The sequence below is a fragment of the Oncorhynchus gorbuscha genome, linkage group LG17 (assembly GCF_021184085.1).
Source record: "Oncorhynchus gorbuscha isolate QuinsamMale2020 ecotype Even-year linkage group LG17, OgorEven_v1.0, whole genome shotgun sequence".
Classification (NCBI taxonomy): domain Eukaryota; kingdom Metazoa; phylum Chordata; class Actinopteri; order Salmoniformes; family Salmonidae; genus Oncorhynchus; species Oncorhynchus gorbuscha.
Window position 1 is genome coordinate 42,012,501 of NC_060189.1, and position 20,514 is coordinate 42,033,014.

General features: G+C 46.3%; 1 protein-coding gene across 1 annotated transcript in view; it reads left to right on the top strand.

Annotated features, from left to right (window-relative positions):
• LOC124002252 (guanine nucleotide-binding protein G(I)/G(S)/G(O) subunit gamma-2) overlaps positions 1-18,760 on the top strand; it is a 41,239-nt gene extending 22,479 nt beyond the window's left edge. Inside the window, exons 3-4 of the mRNA XM_046309623.1 lie at positions 17,384-17,513; positions 17,964-18,760. Of these exons, the coding sequence (XP_046165579.1) occupies positions 17,427-17,513; positions 17,964-18,092 (216 nt within the window). The 5' untranslated portion in view covers positions 17,384-17,426 and the 3' untranslated portion in view covers positions 18,093-18,760. The remainder of the gene's footprint in view (positions 1-17,383; positions 17,514-17,963) is intronic.
• Positions 18,761-20,514: the final 1,754 nt, after the last annotated feature.

Here is a 20,514-nt window from a genome sequence, read left to right on the forward strand (position 1 = left end):
GGCTCTCGAGGATTATTTGTCTGTGTCTCTTGACGCCGGTACCATAGTGCCTTCTTCTTCTCCGGCCGGGGCGGGGTTCTTTTTGTTAAAAAGAAGGACGGTACTCTGCGCCCTGCGTGGATTATCGAGGGCTGAATGACATAACGGTTAAGAATCGTTATCCGCTTCCCCTTATGTCATCAGCCTTCGAGATTCTGCAGGGAGCCAGGTGCTTTACTAAGTTGGACCTTCGTAACGCTTACCATCTCGTGCGCATCAGAGAGGGGGACGAGTGGAAAACGGCGTTTAACACTCCGTTAGGGCATTTTGAGTACCGGGTTCTGCCGTTCGGTCTCGCCAATGCGCCAGCTGTTTTTCAGGCATTAGTTAATGATGTTCTGAGAGACATGCTGAACATTTTTGTTTTTGTCTATCTTGACGATATCCTGATTTTTTCTCCGTCACTCGAGATTCATGTTCAGCACGTTCGACGTGTTCTACAGCGCCTTTTAGAGAATTGTCTCTACGTAAAGGCTGAGAAGTGCTCTTTTCATGTCTCCTCCGTTACTTTTCTCGGTTCCGTTATTTCCGCTGAAGGCATTCAGATGGATTCCGCTAAGGTCCAAGCTGTCAGTGATTGGCCCGTTCCAAGGTCACGTGTCGAGTTGCAGCGCTTTTTAGGTTTCGCTAATTTCTATCGGCGTTTCATTCGTAATTTCGGTCAAGTTGCTGCCCCTCTCACAGCTCTTACTTCTGTCAAGACGTGTTTTAAGTGGTCCGGTTCCGCCCAGGGAGCTTTTGATCTTCTAAAAGAACGTTTTACGTCCGCTCCTATCCTCGTTACTCCTGACGTCACTAGACAATTCATTGTCGAGGTTGACGCTTCAGAGGTAGGCGTGGGAGCCATCCTATCCCAGCGCTTCCAGTCTGACGATAAGGTTCATCCTTGCGCTTATTTTTCTCATCGCCTGTCGCCATCTGAGCGCAACTATGATGTGGGTAACCGTGAACTGCTCGCCATCCGCTTAGCCCTAGGCGAATGGCGACAGTGGTTGGAGGGGGCGACCGTTCCTTTTGTCGTTTGGACAGACCATAAGAACCTTGAGTACATCCGTTCTGCCAAACGACTTAATGCCCGTCAAGCTCGTTGGGCGTTGTTTTTCGCTCGTTTCGAGTTTGTGATTTCTTACCGTCCGGGTAGCAAGAACACCAAGCCTGATGCCTTATCCCGTCTGTTTAGTTCTTCTGTGGCTTCTACTGATCCCGAGGGGATTCTTCCTTATGGGCGTGTTGTCGGGTTAACAGTCTGGGGAATTGAAAGACAGGTTAAGCAAGCACTCACGCACACTGCGTCGCCGCGCGCTTGTCCTAGTAACCTCCTTTTCGTTCCTGTTTCCACTCGTCTGGCTGTTCTTCAGTGGGCTCACTCTGCCAAGTTAGCTGGTCATCCCGGTGTTCGAGGCACTCTTGCGTCTATTCGCCAGCGCTTTTGGTGGCCGACTCAGGAGCGTGACACGCGCCGTTTCGTGGCTGCTTGTTCGGACTGCGCGCAGACTAAGTCGGGTAACTCTCCTCCTGCCGGTCGTCTCAGACCGCTCCCCATTCCTTCTCGACCATGGTCTCACATTGCCTTAGACTTCATTACCGGTCTGCCTTTGTCTGCGGGGAAGACTGTGATTCTGACGGTTGTCGATAGGTTCTCTAAGGCGGCACATTTCATTCCCCTCGCTAAACTTCCTTCCGCTAAGGAGACGGCACAAATCATTATTGAGAATGTATTCAGAATTCATGGCCTCCCGTTAGACGCCGTTTCAGACAGAGGCCCGCAATTCACGTCACAGTTTTGGAGGGAGTTCTGTCGTTTGATTGGTGCGTCCGTCAGTCTCTCTTCCGGGTTTCATCCCCAGTCTAACGGTCAAGCAGAGAGGGCCAATCAGACGATTGGTCGCATACTACGCAGCCTTTCTTTCAGAAACCCTGCGTCTTGGGCAGAACAGCTCCCCTGGGCAGAATACGCTCACAATTCGCTTCCTTCGTCTGCTACCGGGTTATCTCCGTTTCAGAGTAGTCTGGGTTACCAGCCTCCTCTGTTCTCATCCCAGCTTGCCGAGTCCAGCGTTCCCTCCGCTCAAGCGTTTGTCCAACGTTGTGAGCGCACCTGGAGGAGGGTGAGGTCTGCACTTTGCCGTTACAGGGCACAGACGGTGAGAGCCGCCAATAAACGCAGGATTAAGAGTCCAAGGTATTGTTGCGGCCAGAGAGTGTGGCTTTCCACTCGCAACCTTCCTCTTACGACAGCTTCTCGTAAGTTGACTCCGCGGTTCATTGGTCCGTTCCGTGTCTCCCAGGTCGTCAATCCTGTCGCTGTGCGACTGCTTCTTCCGCGACATCTTCGTCGCGTCCATCCTGTCTTCCATGTCTCCTGTGTTAAGCCCTTTCTTCGCACCCCCGTTCGTCTTCCCTCCCCCCTCCCGTCCTTGTCGAGAGCGCACCTATTTACAAGGTACATAAGATCATGGACATGCGTTCTCGGGGACGGGGTCACCAATACCTAGTGGATTGGGAGGGTTACGGTCCTGAGGAGAGGAGTTGGGTTCCGTCTCGGGACGTGCTGGACCGTTCACTCATCGATGATTTCCTCCGTTGCCGCCAGGATTCCTCCTCGAGTGCGCCAGGAGGCGCTCGGTGAGTGGGGGGGTACTGTCATGTTTGTCATTTATTATCATGTCTTGTCCCTGTGCTCCCCATGCTATTCGTTTCCCTCTGCTGGTCTTATTTGGTTCTTTCCCTCCTTCTATCCCTCTCTCTCCCCTCCCTCTCTCACTCTCTCGCTCTCTCTTCTCTCTATCGTTCCGTTCCTGCTCCCAGCTGTTCCTATTCCCCTAATCATCATTTAGTCTTCCCACACCTGTTCCCGATCCTTTCCCCTGATTAGAGTCCCTATTTATTCCTTTGTGATCCGTTCCTGTCCCGTCGGTTCCTTGTATTGTATTCACCATGCTGTGATTGCGTTTCGCCCTGTCCTGTCGTGTTTTTGCCGTGATTGTGTATCGCCCTGTCCTGTCGTGTTTTTTGCCTTCATCAGATGCTGCGTGTGAGCAGGTGTCTCTGTCGACTACGGCCTGCGCCTACCCGAAGCGACCTGCAGTCTGTGGCCGCTTCTCCAGTTGTTTCCCCTCTACAAGTCTAGAGGATTTCTGTTATTCCGTTTTGGACTTAAATAAACTCTGTTTCTGTTAAGTCGCTTTTGGGTCCTCTTTCACCGGCATGACAGCTCACCCCTGATGGACACCCGTGTTGAGGATCAGCATGGCAGATATTATGTTTTCCCTCCCCTTACCACCTGGATATTAAATGAATATATTCAGTATTCAATCAATCGATATCTTCATTGTCCTGATTGGGAAATGTGTAGTGCAGTCTGGGTTACAACAATAAAAACAACATTCATTCAAATGTGTGACAGCCATCCAAATAATATACACATAAGATAAATAGTGAGATTGGGTGGTTACAGTCTTAAAATCATAAAATAGGAGCAGTTTAAAGGAGGCAATCAGTAGTTGCTCTATAGTACATCTATTTTGTACTTAGAAATTAATGATATGGACCCATTGATTCTTGAAGAATATAACTTATGTTATGTAACTTATAGCTTAAGAATATAGCCTCATGATCTTAGATCAACTGTCGTAACCCATCAGCACAGTAGTAAGTACTTCTGGTGTTCAATTTTTAAGCCATTTAATAAACATTTATTTTTTGGCTTCATGCGGTTTAAAAGTTAGCTTGTCAGAGGTGCCGGACTCAACAGTAGTTGATATGCATTGGAGCGCTGCGATTGGTTGCCCAAAATTTGTGGGCAGGGCTTAGTGAAGGGTAAATTCTGACATCTTTATACACCTTTGCCTTTGACCCTTCGCTCAGCCCCACCCATAATTTTGAGAGATCAATCACAGCGCTCCAATGGATAGCAACTGTTGTCGAGTCCGACACCTCGGACAAGCTCTGTTTCAAACACATGAAAGCCAGTGAGGACATCTAACTTCCTGCAATTTTACACATTTTGCCATGGGGCAAATAGAAACATTTGCAGTAATATAGCTTATCTCATGCTATTCTACACATTTTGCCATGAGGTTAAGAGAAAATGTTGCTGTTTTAAAGCTATTTTCCTGCAATTCTACACATTATGTCATGGGGCAGAGAGTTAAATGGAAATTTTTATAGCTAATCTCTTGCTATTCTACAGTACACATTTTGCCATGAGGCTGAGAGAAAATGTAGCATTTTTAAAGCAAATTAAAGCTCAAATATAGGTTTGTTGACTGTGATACGGCATTGGATTATGAGCTGTCTTGTAAACTAAATGAACAAATGCAATAGGCAGTGCCGTGGTGCATTTAGCCACAGAAGCACAATACAGTCATAGAAGCCTCAATACAGTCACATTCATGGATTATTGGGGTTGTGGCTTTCAGTTAGTTATTTTTGGCAACCCATCCCGTGAGAATGAATGTCATTCCAGTTCATCTGTTCTGTGATATTTCATCACATCTCACTAACCCAGTGCACTGCTTGCTATTAAATCTATCCGATGATATTTCCATGTTTAGGTAAAAATATAAATAATGCCCCGTTTGGAACACTGACAAGTAAAAGAGCATAGAAAACATTTCATAGTAAAATAAAAAATGTGTTTTTGCACAATCTGATTGGGTGGGCCTGGCTCCTCAGTGGGCCTGTGCCTATGCTCTTGCAACATACCCATGAGTTTCATGATTAGCAAGGGTAGTCTGTGTTTAATTTCATTGTGTTAGATCATTGTGAGGGAATTTCGGCAGTGGTTGAATGGAGAATTGGGCTTCCCTAGAAAATGTCCAAGATTGCAACAGTAACCAAGGGGGTGGGGCTTAGAAAATGGTCACCTGGGACCACCCATACATTAAATGCATGCAGCATGCATAACTGTAACTCACCTGGGATAAAAGCATCTGCTAAATTACATATATTTGTGTATGTTACCTCAGGTACACTGTGTTCGGTGGTAGAACCAGACTGAATAAAGCATGATAGGGAGGTAGCTGACCAGCTGAGCCACACAGCACCACCTCAGCATGCTGTGGCTGCAGCTTAATCAGCAGACATACTGAAGTCCGGTCCTTGTCCCTGTCACAGACATAGGCACCTTATTCCCTTTATAGTGCACTATTTTTGACCAGAACCTTATGTGGTTCCATTTGGGGCACATGGACTCTGTGTCATGTTTTGTCATTGATTATCATGCCTTGTCCCTGTTCTTCTCCTTCTATTCGTTTCCCTCTGCTGGTCTTATTAGGTTCTTTCCCTCTTTCTATCCCTCTCTCTCCCCCTCCCTCTCTCACTCTCCCGCTCTCTCTTCTCTCTATCGTTCCGTTCCTGCTCCCAGCTGTTCCTATTCCCCTAATCATCATTTAGTCTTCCCACACCTGTTCCCGATCCTTTTCCCTGATTAGAGTCCCTATTTCTCTCCTTGTTATTCGTTTCTGCCCTGTCGGTTCCTTGTCTAGAATTCACCGTGCTGTGTTTGTGTATCGCCCTGTCGTGTCGTGTTTTCCTCAGATGCTGCGTGGTGAGCAGGTGTCTGAGTCTGTTTGGTTCAAGTGCCTTCCCGAGGCAACCTGCTGTTCACCTGCTGTTCAAGATCGAGTCTCCAGTTTGTCCTCGTCATTTCGAGTGAAAGTTGTGTTTTTTGATTGTATTTACTTTACTGGATTAAAGACTGTTTTCGCCAAGTCGCTTTTGGGTCCTCTTTCACCTGCATGACAGAAGGAACCGACCAAGGAATGGACCCAGCGACTTCAGACGCTCGTTACACTGCCGTCGAGATCCAAGGAGCCATGCTCGGCAGACACGAGCAGGAATTGTCTGCTGCTCGCCATGCCGTGGAGAACCTGGCCGCTCAGGTTTCCGACCTCTCTGGACAGTTCCAGAGTCTTCGTCTCGTGCCACCTGTTACTTCCTGGCCTGCCGAGCCTCCAGAACCTAGGGTTAATAACCCACCTTGCTACTCCGGGCAGCCCACTGAGTGCCGCTCCTTTCTCACGCAGTGTGAGATTGTGTTCTCTCTCCAACCCAACACATACTCTAGAGAGAGAGCTCGGGTTGCTTACGTCATTTCACTCCTTACTGGCCGGGCTCGAGAATGGGGCACAGCTATCTGGGAGGCAAGGGCTGATTGCTCTAACAAGTACCAGAACTTTAAAGAGGAGATGATTCGGGTTTTTGACCGTTCAGTTTTTGGTAGGGAGGCTTCTAGGGCCCTGGCTTCCCTATGCCAAGGTGAACGGTCCATAACGGATTATTCTATTGAGTTTCGCACTCTTGCTGCCTCTAGTGAGTGGAACGAGCCGGCGCTGCTCGCTCGTTTTCTGGAGGGACTCCACGCAGTGGTTAAGGATGAGATTCTCTCCCGGGAGGTTCCTTCAGATGTGGACTCTTTGATTGCTCTCGCCATCCGCATAGAACGACGGGTAGATCTTCGTCACCGGGCTCGTGGAAGAGAGCTCGCATCAACGGTGTTTCCCTGCTCCGCATCGCAACCATCTCCCTCCTCTGGCTCAGAGACTGAGCCCATGCAGCTGGGAGGGATTCGCATCTCGACTAAGGAGAGGGAACGGAGGATCACCAACCGCCTGTGCCTCTATTGCGGAGTTGCTGGACATTTTGTTAATTCATGTCCAGTAAAGCCAGAGCTCATCTGTAAGCGGAGGGCTACAGGTGAGCGCAACTACTCAAGTCTCTCCATCAAAGTCCTGTACTACTTTGTCGGTCCATCTACGCTGGACCGGTTCGGGTGCTACATGTAGTGCCTTGATAGACTCTGGGGCTGAGGGTTGTTTCATGGACGAAGCATGGGTTCGGAAACATGACATTCCTTTCAGAGAGTTAGAGAAGCCTACGCCCATGTTCGCCTTAGATGGTAGTCATCTTCCCAGTATCAGATTTGAGACACTACCTTTAACCCTCACAGTATCTGGTAACCACAGTGAGACTATTTCTTTTTGATTTTTCGTTCACCGTTTACACCTGTTGTTTTGGGTCATCCCTGGCTAGTATGTCATAATCCTTCTATTAATTGGTCTAGTAATTCTATCCTATCCTGGAACGTTTCTTGTCATGTGAAGTGTTTAATGTCTGCCATCCCTCCCGTTTCTTCTGTCCCTACTTCTCAGGAGGAACCTGGCGATTTGACAGGAGTGCCGGAGGAATATCATGATCTGCGCACGGTCTTCAGTCGGTCCCGAGCCAACTCCCTTCCTCCTCACCGGTCGTATGATTGTAGTATTGATCTCCTTCCGGGGACCACTCCTCCTCGGGGTAGACTATACTCTCTGTCGGCTCCCGAACGTAAGGCTCTCGAGGATTATTTGTCTGTGTCTCTTGACGCCGGTACCATAGTGCCTTCTTCCTCTCCGGCCGGGGCGGGGTTCTTTTTTGTTAAGAAGAAGGACGGTACTCTGCGCCCCTGCGTGGATTATCGAGGGCTGAATGACATAACGGTTAAGAATCGTTATCCGCTTCCCCTTATGTCATCAGCCTTCGAGATTCTGCAGGGAGCCAGGTGCTTTACTAAGTTGGACCTTCGTAACGCTTACCATCTCGTGCGCATCAGAGAGGGGACGAGTGGAAAACGGCGTTTAACACTCCGTTAGGGCATTTTGAGTACCGGGTTCTGCCGTTTGGTCTCGCCAATGCGCCAGCTGTTTTTCAGGCATTAGTTAATGATGTTCTGAGAGACATGCTGAACATCTTTGTTTTTGTCTATCTTGACGATATCCTGATTTTTTCTCCGTCACTCGAGATTCATGTTCAGCACGTTCGACGTGTTCTACAGCGCCTTTTAGAGAATTGTCTCTACGTAAAGGCTGAGAAGTGCTCTTTTCATGTCTCCTCCGTTACTTTTCTCGGTTCCGTTATTTCCGCTGAAGGCATTCAGATGGATTCCGCTAAGGTCCAAGCTGTCAGTGATTGGCCCGTTCCAAGGTCACGTGTCGAGTTGCAGCGCTTTTTAGGTTTCGCTAATTTCTATCGGCGTTTCATTCGTAATTTCGGTCAAGTTGCTGCCCCTCTCACAGCTCTTACTTCTGTCAAGACGTGTTTTAAGTGGTCCGGTTCCGCCCAGGGAGCTTTTGATCTTCTAAAAGAACGTTTTACGTCCGCTCCTATCCTCGTTACTCCTGACGTCACTAGACAATTCATTGTCGAGGTTGACGCTTCAGAGGTAGGCGTGGGAGCCATTCTATATCCCAGCGCTTCCAGTCTGACGATAAGGTTCATCCTTGCGCTTATTTTTCTCATCGCCTGTCGCCATCTGAGCGCAACTATGATGTGGGTAACCGTGAACTGCTCGCCATCCGCTTAGCCCTAGGCGAATGGCGACAGTGGTTGGAGGGGGCGACCGTTCCTTTTGTCGTTTGGACAGACCATAAGAACCTTGAGTACATCCGTTCTGCCAAACGACTTAATGCCCGTCAAGCTCGTTGGGCGTTGTTTTTCGCTCGTTTCGAGTTTGTGATTTCTTACCGTCCGGGTAGCAAGAACACCAAGCCTGATGCCTTATCCCGTCTGTTTAGTTCTTCTGTGGCTTCTACTGATCCCGAGGGGATTCTTCCTTATGGGCGTGTTGTCGGGTTAACAGTCTGGGGAATTGAAAGACAGGTTAAGCAAGCACTCACGCACACTGCGTCGCCGCGCGCTTGTCCTAGTAACCTCCTTTTCGTTCCTGTTTCCACTCGTCTGGCTGTTCTTCAGTGGGCTCACTCTGCCAAGTTAGCTGGTCATCCCGGTGTTCGAGGCACTCTTGCGTCTATTCGCCAGCGCTTTTGGTGGCCGACTCAGGAGCGTGACACGCGCCGTTTCGTGGCTGCTTGTTCGGACTGCGCGCAGACTAAGTCGGGTAACTCTCCTCCTGCCGGTCGTCTCAGACCGCTCCCATTCCTTCTCGACCATGGTCTCACATCGCCCTAGACTTCATTACCGGTCTGCCTTTGTCTGCAGGGAAGACTGTGATTCTTACGGTTGTCGATAGGTTCTCTAAGGCGGCACATTTCATTCCCCTCGCTAAACTTCCTTCCGCTAAGGAGACGGCACAAATCATTATCGAGAATGTATTCAGAATTCATGGCCTCCCGTTAGACGCCGTTTCAGACAGAGGCCCGCAATTCACGTCACAGTTTTGGAGGGAGTTCTGTCGTTTGATTGGTGCGTCCGTCAGTCTCTCTTCCGGGTTTCATCCCCAGTCTAACGGTCAAGCAGAGGGGCCAATCAGACGATTGGTCGCATACTACGCAGCCTTTCTTTCAGAAACCCTGCGTCTTGGGCAGAACAGCTCCCCTGGGCAGAATACGCTCACAATTCGCTTCCTTCGTCTGCTACCGGGTTATCTCCGTTTCAGAGTAGTCTGGGTTACCAGCCTCCTCTGTTCTCATCCCAGCTTGCCGAGTCCAGCGTTCCCTCCGCTCAAGCGTTTGTCCAACGTTGTGAGCGCACCTGGAGGAGGGTGAGGTCTGCACTTTGCCGTTACAGGGCACAGACTGTGAGAGCCGCCAATAAACGCAGGATTAAGAGTCCAAGGTATTGTTGCGGCCAGAGAGTGTGGCTTTCCACTCGCAACCTTCCTCTTACGACAGCTTCTCGTAAGTTGACTCCGCGGTTCATTGGTCCGTTCCGTGTCTCCCAGGTCGTCAATCCTGTCGCTGTGCGACTGCTTCTTCCGCGACATCTTCGTCGCGTCCATCCTGTCTTCCATGTCTCCTGTGTCAAGCCCTTTCTTCGCACTCCCGTTCGTCTTCCCTCCCCCTCCCGTCCTTGTCGAGAGCGCACCTATTTACAAGGTACATAAGATCATGGACATGCGTTCTCGGGGACGGGGTCACCAATACTTAGTGGATTGGGAGGGTTACGGTCCTGAGGAGAGGAGTTGGGTTCCGTCTCGGGACGTGCTGGACCGTTCACTCATTGATGATTTCCTCCGTTGCCGCCAGGATTCCTCCTCGAGTGCGCCAGGAGGCGCTCGGTGAGTGGGGGTACTGTCATGTTTTGTCATTGATTATCATGCCTTGTCCCTGTTCTTCTCCTTCTATTCGTTTCCCTCTGCTGGTCTTATTAGGTTCTTTCCCTCTTTCTATCCCTCTCTCTCCCCTCCCTCTCTCACTCTCCCGCTCTCTCTTCTCTCTATCGTTCCGTTCCTGCTCCCAGCTGTTCCTATTCCCCTAATCATCATTTAGTCTTCCCACACCTGTTCCCGATCCTTTTCCCTGATTAGATTCCCTATTTCTCTCCTTGTTATTCGTTTCTGCCCTGTCGGTTCCTTGTCTAGAATTCACCGTGCTGTGTTTGTGTATCGCCCTGTCGTGTCGTGTTTTCCTCAGATGCTGCGTGGTGAGCAGGTGTCTGAGTCTGTTTGGTTCAAGTGCCTTCCCGAGGCAACCTGCTGTTCACCTGCTGTTCAAGATCGAGTCTCCAGTTTGTCCTCGTCATTTCGAGTGAAAGTTGTGTTTTTTGATTGTATTTACTTTACTGGATTAAAGACTCTGTTTTCGCCAAGTCGCTTTTGGGTCCTCTTTCACCTGCATGACACTCTGTTACAAATACAATAAAAAATAATGTTACAGCCCCTGCTAAAACTATAGACTACCTCACATCCAGTACATCCAGTACTTCCCTTGATGTGGCAGTAATTGTGAATAAACACCACGCAGCCGTCATACCGCTCAAGGAAGGAGACACGTTCTGTCTCCTAGAGATGAACGCACTTTGGTGTGAAAAGTGCAAATCAATCCCAGGAGAACAACAAAGGACCCTGTGAAGATGCTGGAGGTACAAAATTATCTACAGTATATCCACAGTAAAACAAGTCCTATATCGACGTAACCTAAAAGGCCGCTCAGCAAGGAAGAAGCCACTGCTCCAAAACTGCCATAAAAAAGCCAGACTATGGTTTGCAACTGCACATGGGGACAAAGATCGTACTTTTTGGAGAAATGTCCTCTGGTCTGATGAAACAAAAATAGAACTATTTGGCCATAATGACCATTGTTACATTTGGAGGAAAAAGGGGGAGGATTGCAAGCCAAAGAACACCATCCCAACCGTGAAGCACGGGGGTGGCAGCATCATGTTATGGGGGTGCTTTGCTGCAGGAGGGACGGGTGCATTTCCAAAAATAGATGGCATCATGAGGATGGAAAATTATGTGGATATATTGAAGCAACATCTCAAGACATCAGTCAGGAAGTTAAAGCTTGGTCACAAATGGGTCTTCCAAATGGACAATGACCCCAAGCATACTTCCAAAGTTGTGGCAAATTGGCTTAAGGACAATAAAGTCAAAGTAATAGAGTGGCCATCACAAAGCCCTGACCTCAATCCTATAGAACATTTGTGGGCAGAACTGAAAAAGCATGTGCAAGCAAGGAGGCCTACAATCCTGACTCAGTTACACCAGCTCTGTCAGGAGGAATGGGCCAAAATTCACCCAACTTAATGTGGGAAGCTTGCAGAAGGCTATCTGAAACATTTGACCCAAGTTAAACCATTTAAAGGCAACGCTACCAAATACCAATTGAGTGTATGTAAGCTTCTGACCCACTGGGAATGTGATTCTGACATTATTCTGACATTCACATTCTTACAATATGTGGTAATCCTAACTGACCTAAAATAGGGAACTTTTACTAGGATTAAATGCCAAGAATTGTGAAAAACTGAGCTTAAATGTATTTGGCTAAGGTGTATTTAAACTTCTGACTTCAACTGTATATGCAGCTAAAATAATTGAGGGATATCTGAATTATCTTAACCTGTCAAAAGTGAATCCCTTCTCTGCAATTTGTCTCCTCAGATTGAGGACAATGTACATTAAAGAGCAACTGCCCCTAAAAATCGACTTTTCAAACAGCCTATGTGGCCTTGGTATTAGTCAGAAACATTTACTCTACTGTCAAAATTGACTACAAATCAGAGAGCCAGGGTTACGCAACCCAGGGTTACGTAACCTTGAGTTCTCTTTCAAATAATCATTTTGATGTATCACATGTGGCCAACATATGGCCAACTCCCATATCACAAGAAACATGCTCTCTGAAGCCAGGGAAGTCCCAACATCAGTAACACTCAGAGGGAGTTCACACCAAAAAGCTGCAGAAAGCCCACCGGGAAAAAACACATAACAAAGTGAGGGAAACCCTAATAAATGTCAGTATAATGAGACATGTCCCAAACACATTGTCCAAGAGGTCAACTCCTCTGTAGGAGACAGCCCTTCCCTTGCCATTATTAATCAATATAATGGTCCTACGGATCAGGCAGGATACAGTCGAAAAGGCCCTCTTCTGAGGGTGGTTGCCCAATGAGCAAAGAGCATGACACCCTTGCCCTAGCTTTCTTATAATTCAAGTAGATGCGAACCGCACGTACTGGACAACGATTAGGCGACAGGCGAAAAGCCATAAGCTCCAAGGTGTGGCAATGGATAAAAGTCATCCCTAGCCAAAGATGGGTTTAGGAACATTAACCTGAAAAACCCATGGGCAGACTGTGTGAACAGTGGCTGGTAGAACATAGTCCACGCATATGCTTATGGCAGTAGTAAAGCAAAAAAAGGAGGAATATGACATTATCAAGCTTTTCAGCGGCTAATAGATGCCGTGATAAAGATTGTAAGCACAATAGTGACACCCCAGGACGAGCTAAAAGCTTAGAGACTGGGCGTAAGCAACATGCCCCACTTAGAGACTGCACCACAGTTATGGATAATCTGTATCACTGTCGGGACCTTGGCAGGCTGAGAACGTGGCAAAGGGAGGGACCTTAACCTTAACCTTCTCTCCGTCCAAAAGGACACAGGACGTGGACAACTGATTGTGGGGATGAACAATCTGTATAGTCACACAACATCTCCACAACAAAAAATGCACCAACTGTAAAACCAGAGTGTGCATAAGCAGCTGGCACTCTTTTCCAAGAGTCTCGGGCCTGTCTTTCATTTTTTTCTTCTGCCTGTGCCCACGAAAGCTAAAGCATCTGGGTGAGGATGGAGAATTGCTTTTTCTCTCTAGGATATAAGCCCTGCATGACAATAGCTACCAGGACTGGTCGTAGGCAGGGTTGTAACTGCTGACCGGGAAATCACTTGTCATCGAGGGCTCGATGACATGTTATGGGATGGGGTCTCCCCTATTGGATCGTGGCTTCTACCAGGCTACAGTAGGTCAATCTGGAAAGATACGGGAAGCAGGCTTTCTTGGGAAAGAGCAACCAGCGCCATGATGCATGACGTCGGGCAATATATCTGAAGGACAGTTACATAACTGGTATATCTTGGCCCCGTTCCATGGAGGAGGGTTGTCATGAGCAAAGACGCTTACTCAGCCACACGTGCGATGGGGATGTAGAGCAGGCTGCGGCCCAGTTGCGTGAACCAATCGCTGTAAAAACATGACGAGGAAAAGCCCAAGCTTTGTGGGCTCGGGAGTACCAAAAGATAGCTGTCTAGGGTTCTGACGCCTGTGAGGGTGCGGTCCCCCCGTCTTTTCCCTGAGACCCAGAAACTAAAGTAAGGAACAACAATACTGACTGATGTCTAGCTCAATGGAGAGTGTTCTCCATAGCAGAGCTAAGTCGTCTTTGTAGCTCCCTTCAGTAACCACGAGCGCAACCGTTCCTTGATTTTAACTGGCGGTTTTATTCTGTAGTTTTAGTCAGAATTATCACCTTCCGTGAGAACTATAAAGTAAATGAAAAATACAGTTAAGCACACTCTTACAACCTTATCTTACGAGTGACTTATCAGCTTGGTATAACTCTGAAGTGCTTACATACATAACAGTTTAACAGTTTATTATTATTATATTATTATTATTATTATTATTAACCGGCGTTATAACAGGTTCAGATTAACACATGAATAAAGGAACAAATACCTCATTGGCTGCTTATTACAGAAGGGAGGAAATCAAACTTCACACTTATTATTCCTTGCATGAATTCACACTTCATCCTAACATACACTCTTCAACTTTTATGAACTACACCCGATGACATGAAAACTTAGCTAACGCAGCGCAGGATTGCCTTCCCTCCAAAAGTGTGTTGCTACAATAAGGATCCCCGTTACAACAGTATTAGCTACGTAGTTCCGCTTGTATTATCATTTCCCCCGCACAGCGGACACATAAACAATTCAAACAAAAGACAACGACATAACCTGTAAGTCTAACTGTCAGTTACAGTCTTTGCCAAGAATCCCGAAGAGAGGGGGTAGGGCAGAGAGCTGTAGGCCTTCAGGTCTGTAACCATACAGATCTCTTCCAAAGCATCTGGGTCTAGGGTCTCCTAGTTCAGTTGCTTCCCCACCTCCTCCAGTAACTCATAAAATAAGCCAACAGTAAAGAGGTCACGTTGAGGGTCTTGTACGTTCTCTGAAAAACGGAAGCAGTAAAGTGCTCCGCTTTCCTAGGGAGTGAAGCGCTGGTGTTGTTAGTAAAACAACGAAAGGGGCTGAAGTGTCGAGCCAGTGACAGCTCCACCATGGGAGTGTTGCCTAACCTGGATTCCTTTATAATGTGCATGTCCAGCTCCGGGGTACGCTTAGCAAGAATCCTGCGAGTGAGGGGTTATTCTACAAGCTCTTATTTTCACTGAGGCAAGCTGGTACTGCAGGAAGCAGTTCCTTTATCAGGCTGTATTGTACTGGAGTCGCTTCCCATCGTTCAGGTCACTTAAAGACCTGATCCCCTACAGAAGACGACCACTCGATGTTGAGTCAGGCAGCAATCCACTTGCAGACATGAAGGAGCCCAAACTCCACTGGAGGAGGGGCAGCTCCACTGCTCTCGGGCCATCAGGTGTGTGGCCTGAGAGGGCGGGAGAATGGGGTCGTCAGCGCAGGAGTTGTGGACTATCTCGAGGAACTCCATGAGATTAATTCCATTGTCGTCCTCTTCATCCCCTAGCTCGCCTTCCGCAGACACTAGTCAAGCCTATCCATGACGTTGCCCTAACTGGGCTCGTTTACTGAGAGCTGAGCCTCAACTGTCGCTGTTGGCTCGGAGGCAAGAAGGGCTGTCGAGATAGATGCACGTTTCAGCTTCCTCTTCTGACCTGAAGCTGTATCCACAAAATGCCTCAGAGTAGAAAATTGGTCATAAGTGCTGAGAATAGAGACATTTTACCTCTACTCTTATGGGTAAAAATGAAAGCTATGCATGAAGCCTCTTTAGTCATAAGAGTCCCAGCTAGTCCCACCTAGCGTATTCTAGCTAGCAGCTGCTTCCCCTTACGAAAAAAGATCAGAGTACAGTTTAACTGTAGTACAATGCAGTATAAATGCAGTTAAAGTGAAGTCTAACTACAGTTATTCTGCAATTACTGCATCCAAAATCTGTCCAAAATAATACATGCAAAATACCAGTCGATTGCAGTTACTGCACTTTTACTGCAGTTTCCAAATGGCAATCTTGTTTTTGTAAGGGTCATGGTGAAGGTATGCCGTGGCTAGCTCAGTGCTGGCTGAAGGAAACCGAGTGACCGAGTTAGCCTTCAGAAAGAGTGCTCCCGTGACCGATGGTGCCGTGAAGGCAGAGAGGGTTGGTCTAGCTAACACAACGGGTGAACGAGACTAGGGAGCTAGCAATGCTACTATGTTGCAGGTAAGGTAGCCTTGCAGCATTGGCTAACCGAGTCTCAATAGCTAGCAGTGACACTGGCTACCAACAGAGACTGAGAAGAAGAAATTGGAATTTCTACTCAAAAGCAAAAACTGTCCGGTTAGTACTCAACTTCTCGACAGGGTCTGAAGAATTACGCTCAGCGGCAATATCCTTCAACCCACATGAAAAATACTACAGTTTACTGTAGAATGCTACAGTATTACAATGTAATTCTGTAGCAAACTGTAGTGTACTGTATAATTCAATACTACACACTTTAGTATCCCTCGATCATGTGTAGTACTTACTATGGAATGTTATATTATACTTGATCATACTTTTGTAAATTCTACAGTCTTATCCACAAAAAAACACTAGTAAATACTACAGCAATGTCAGCAAAAACACTACAGTCTGTGGTAACTGGTTTGGGCTGGACCCTGTGGTTGAGGCAGATCAGGGACAGGGTGCGGCCATGCTGCATCAGCAGTGGAAACTGGCCCCCCTACAGGGCTGTCCCTAAGGCATCCACATGGACAGGTGTGCCACAGTGAGATGGACAGGTGTGGCGCTGTGGTGTGCCACTGTGGGACATCAATATTGATGTTCCAACACCACGCAGAGATCTGAGATAAGTCTTTAACAACACACTGACTCATCTGATCCCACGGTGAGCCCTACCCTGCTGCGTCATGGGGCAGAGTGGTAGGAGACCCTGATGGGATTAAGCACTGGGGAAGGCCAGTCAGTGACACACACACACACACACCATACACACACAGCAACATGTAATTGGGGCACTTTTTGAATTTGACCTTCAAAGTATCCTGGATGTAACCTTTGGTGTAATAAGGTCACTGTCAGGGGATCAGCACTGTGTCAACTGGTGAGTCGGATGATCATCACTGTGAATATTGTAAATAGAGATGATCAAGCTGTGTCTTTGTCATCACATTCCTATTGATGTTCAATGGTGGCAATAATTCAGCCTGTTCATGTTTCATAAATTCAGCTCCCTATTCCCTATACAGCGCATTACTCTTTACCATGGTCAAAAGTAGTGCGCTGTGTGGGTAATAAACGTGCCATTGGGACACAGCCTGACAGAGGGAATCAGACTGCTACCTGAAACTACTAAAGCAGGGGAGTAGTACTAATTTATTGCTTAGCAATGCTGACTGAGAGGACAACTTGTGTATCCTACACACACACCATACACCAGAGACAGACTACTGTACATTGATTTATGATACGACCAACACAGTGAGCAGGGATGGCTGTTACTAAATTCTCTCACATGCACCACCAAGCAGACTGGAGGGTAAACCTGTTTTATGACCCTATGACACACACGCCATCCCTATGGTCAGCACATAATTGCAGTTCCTTGAAGCACACACACCAAATAACATTCGTACTGGCTGCAAACCTAACAATGGACAAAGCAATGTCCCCTCGGTCTCTCTCTCTTCACACTATCTTTTTGTCCCACCCCCTCACTGTCATGTGCTGCCTAGCAACTGCCACCATAAATAATATGTCTGTGTGTGTCTGCGGTGTGTGTGTGTGGATGAATCTCTCCTTCAGTATACTCTTTTGTATTGTCAGCGTGCCAACTAAGATCTTCTCCCTTGAATAGGATTTTATCTCTAGTGCCTGTATGTATTTGGATTCATTAGGAACCAAAACTTTCTTCTCTCTCCCCACCACAGACAGACAGACAGACTACACAAGGCCTTGCTCAGAAGCCCTATCATGGCGTCCAACAACACAGCAAGCATCGCCCAGGCCAGGAAGCTGGTAGAGCAGCTGAAGATGGAGGCCAACATCGACAGGATAAAGGTGAGAAATTAGGCCTACATCCCTGGCTAAGAGGAAAACAGACATAACAGATATAGGAGAAATCTGTAGCATCCCTGCCCAAAAAGATATAGCAACCTTACCGATATTGGAGGCATCACTTGCCCTTTACATTACAGCATGGAAGACATTGTAACATTGTGATATGGTAGTAACAACAGGTTATAATTACCATTTTATTAGCACTTTAGTCTGTGAGTTAATGTAAAGGTACCGACCAATCTGTTGTGTGGAATCTAACTCAAACTGTGTGTGTGTGTGTGTGTGTGTGTGTGTGTGTGTGTGTGTGTGTGTGTGTGTGTGTGTGTGTGTGTGTGTGTGTGTGTGTGTGTGTGTGTGTGTGTGTGTGTGTGTGTGTGTGTGTGTGTGTGTGTGTGTGTGTGTGTGTGTGTGTGTGTGTGTGTGTGTGTGTCCTGCTCTCTTTCATTACAGGTGTCCAAAGCAGCAGCAGACTTAATGTCATACTGCGAAGCCCATGCCAAAGAAGACCCGCTCCTGTCGCCGGTGCCCGCATCCGAAAACCCTTTTAGGGAGAAGAAGTTCTTCTGTGCCATCCTGTAAACAGGATGTGGTTTATTTGGTCTGCTCATCTTGGGACATGAACGAGGACGTTCAATATGTAGACATCTTCTAACAGGAGGGCTTGGTGAAGTACTAGTGCCCCTTTCTCTACAATGGCACCTAAAGAGTGCAATTAAAAACCACAGAGTAACACGTTACCATTTACAGAGGTTAAGGGGTGTGCAGCATGTTTGATGGATTCATCTGTGTAGTCAGATTACAACAGAAGATAAGTGTGGTTATCCACCCAAAAACATGATGGACAACCAATCAACCAAGTCTTCAGGTTGTGTTGGGTTTTTAAAAATGAAGGAAAAAACAACAACAAAATATTGTGTGGTTCTTTTGGAACTTGAAATCCAAGTGTTATGTTCAATGGTTTGTGGTGGGCTGGGTAGGGTAGGTGTTCTGGGTAACTGAGCTGCTTACCACGAGATATTACCACCTGTGTATCTGAATGTTTTTATTTTTGTTGTTTATTTCATGTTGATTTTGATTCTGAGGTTCATTGGTTTGGCTTATCACTTAGATATCTTTCTATTATTGTACAGTACCAGTCAAAGGTTTGGACACACCTACTCATTCAAGGGTTTGTATTTATTTTTAATATTTTCTACATTGTAGAATAATAGTGAAGACATGAAAAGTATGAAATAACACAAATGGAATCATGTAGTAACCAAAAAAAGGGTTGAACAAATCAAAATATATTTTATATTTGAGATTCTTTAAAGTAGCCACACTTTGCCTTGATGACAGATTTGCACACGCTTGGCATTCTCTCAACCAGCTTCACCTGGAGTGCTTTTCAAACAGTCTTGAAGGAGTTCCCAAATATGGTGAGCTGCTTTTCCTTCCCCAAAGCAAGTCTCTTCTTCTTATTGGTGTTCTTTAGTAGTGATTTCTTTGCAGCAATTCGACCATGAAGGCCTGATTCACGTAGTCTCCTCTGAACAGTTGATGTTGAGATGTGTCTGTTACTTAAACTCTGTGAAGCATGTATTAGGGCTCCAATTTCTGAGGCTGGTAACTCGAATGAACTTATCCTCTGCAGCAGAGGTAACCGTGGGTCTTCCTTTCCTGTGGCGGTCCTCATGGGAGCCAGTTTCATCATAGCGCTTGATGTTTTTTTGCGGCTGCACTTGAAGAAACTTTCAAAGTTCTTAAAATGTCCCGGATTGACTGACCTTCATGTCTTAAAGTAATGATGGACTGTCATTTCTTTTTGCTCATTTGAGCTGTTCTTGCCATAATATGGACTTGGTCATTTACCAAATAGGGCTACCCCCCTACCTTGTTATAACACAACTGATTGGCTCAAACGCATTAAGGAGGAAAGAAATTCCACAAATTAACTTTTAACAAGGCACACCTGCCAATTGAAATGGATTCCAGGTGACTACCTCATGATGTTGGTTGAGAGAATGCCAAGAGTGTGCAAAGTTGTCAACAAGGCAAAGTGTGGCTACTATGAAGAATCTCAAATATAAACTATATTTTAATTTGTTTAACCCTTTTATGTTACCACGTGATTACATATGTGTTATCTCATAGTTTAGATGTCTTCACTATTATTTTACAATGTAGAAAATAGTCAAAATAAAGAAAAACTAGAATGAGTATGTGTGTCCAAACTTTTGACTGGTACTGTATGTGATTACTGAAACGGCTGTTTAAACTTTTCTTTTTTTACATCCGAGTTGGTGAAAGCTTTTTAATGGAAAATTTGAACATTCAATTCAGTGATATTCTTTACAGACATGTTTCTTTAAACCTCTGAGAATAGTTTTTTCTTCAGTATCTAAACATATATCTGGCAATGTGATACGGTATTTGTTACCTTCAGATACAAGCTCTCTTTTTACTATTTGTATAAAAATGCTAGCAAGTAAACTGTGTTGTGCTGTGCGTTCTGAATGTTTGTGTTGATATCATTAATAATTGCATGAAATTATCAAACAACAATTTTTTCTTTTGTTTTAATGTAGAGATTGTATATGAACAAGGCAGCCTCCGTCTGGTAGTGCCAACTGTATTAAAATGATAATAATGATTCAACATGGACTCCATAAAGACATCTCTGTCATGGGGAAAACTAAAGTGACGTAACTGAGCTGCAAGCCGATGATGAATTTCACAATTGCTTAACATTAGATTAAGGTTTACCCCTAATGTTAGCCTTAGGGTTAAAGTTAGGGTTAGGTTAAATTTTTGAGTTTAAAATAGGGTCAGTTTTAGGTTTTGACTAGTTGGGCAGTTAATGGGATGCAGGTCAGAAATGTCCCTTAAGTTTAATATTTTGGGGGTTTGGGTCAGGGTTAGTGTTTTGGGTGGTGGGATATGTACAGCACTTTGAACATGAAGCTACTAGTTGAAGTATTAGACAGCGATGACCATTTCCATTCACATGCCCCAAGATCGT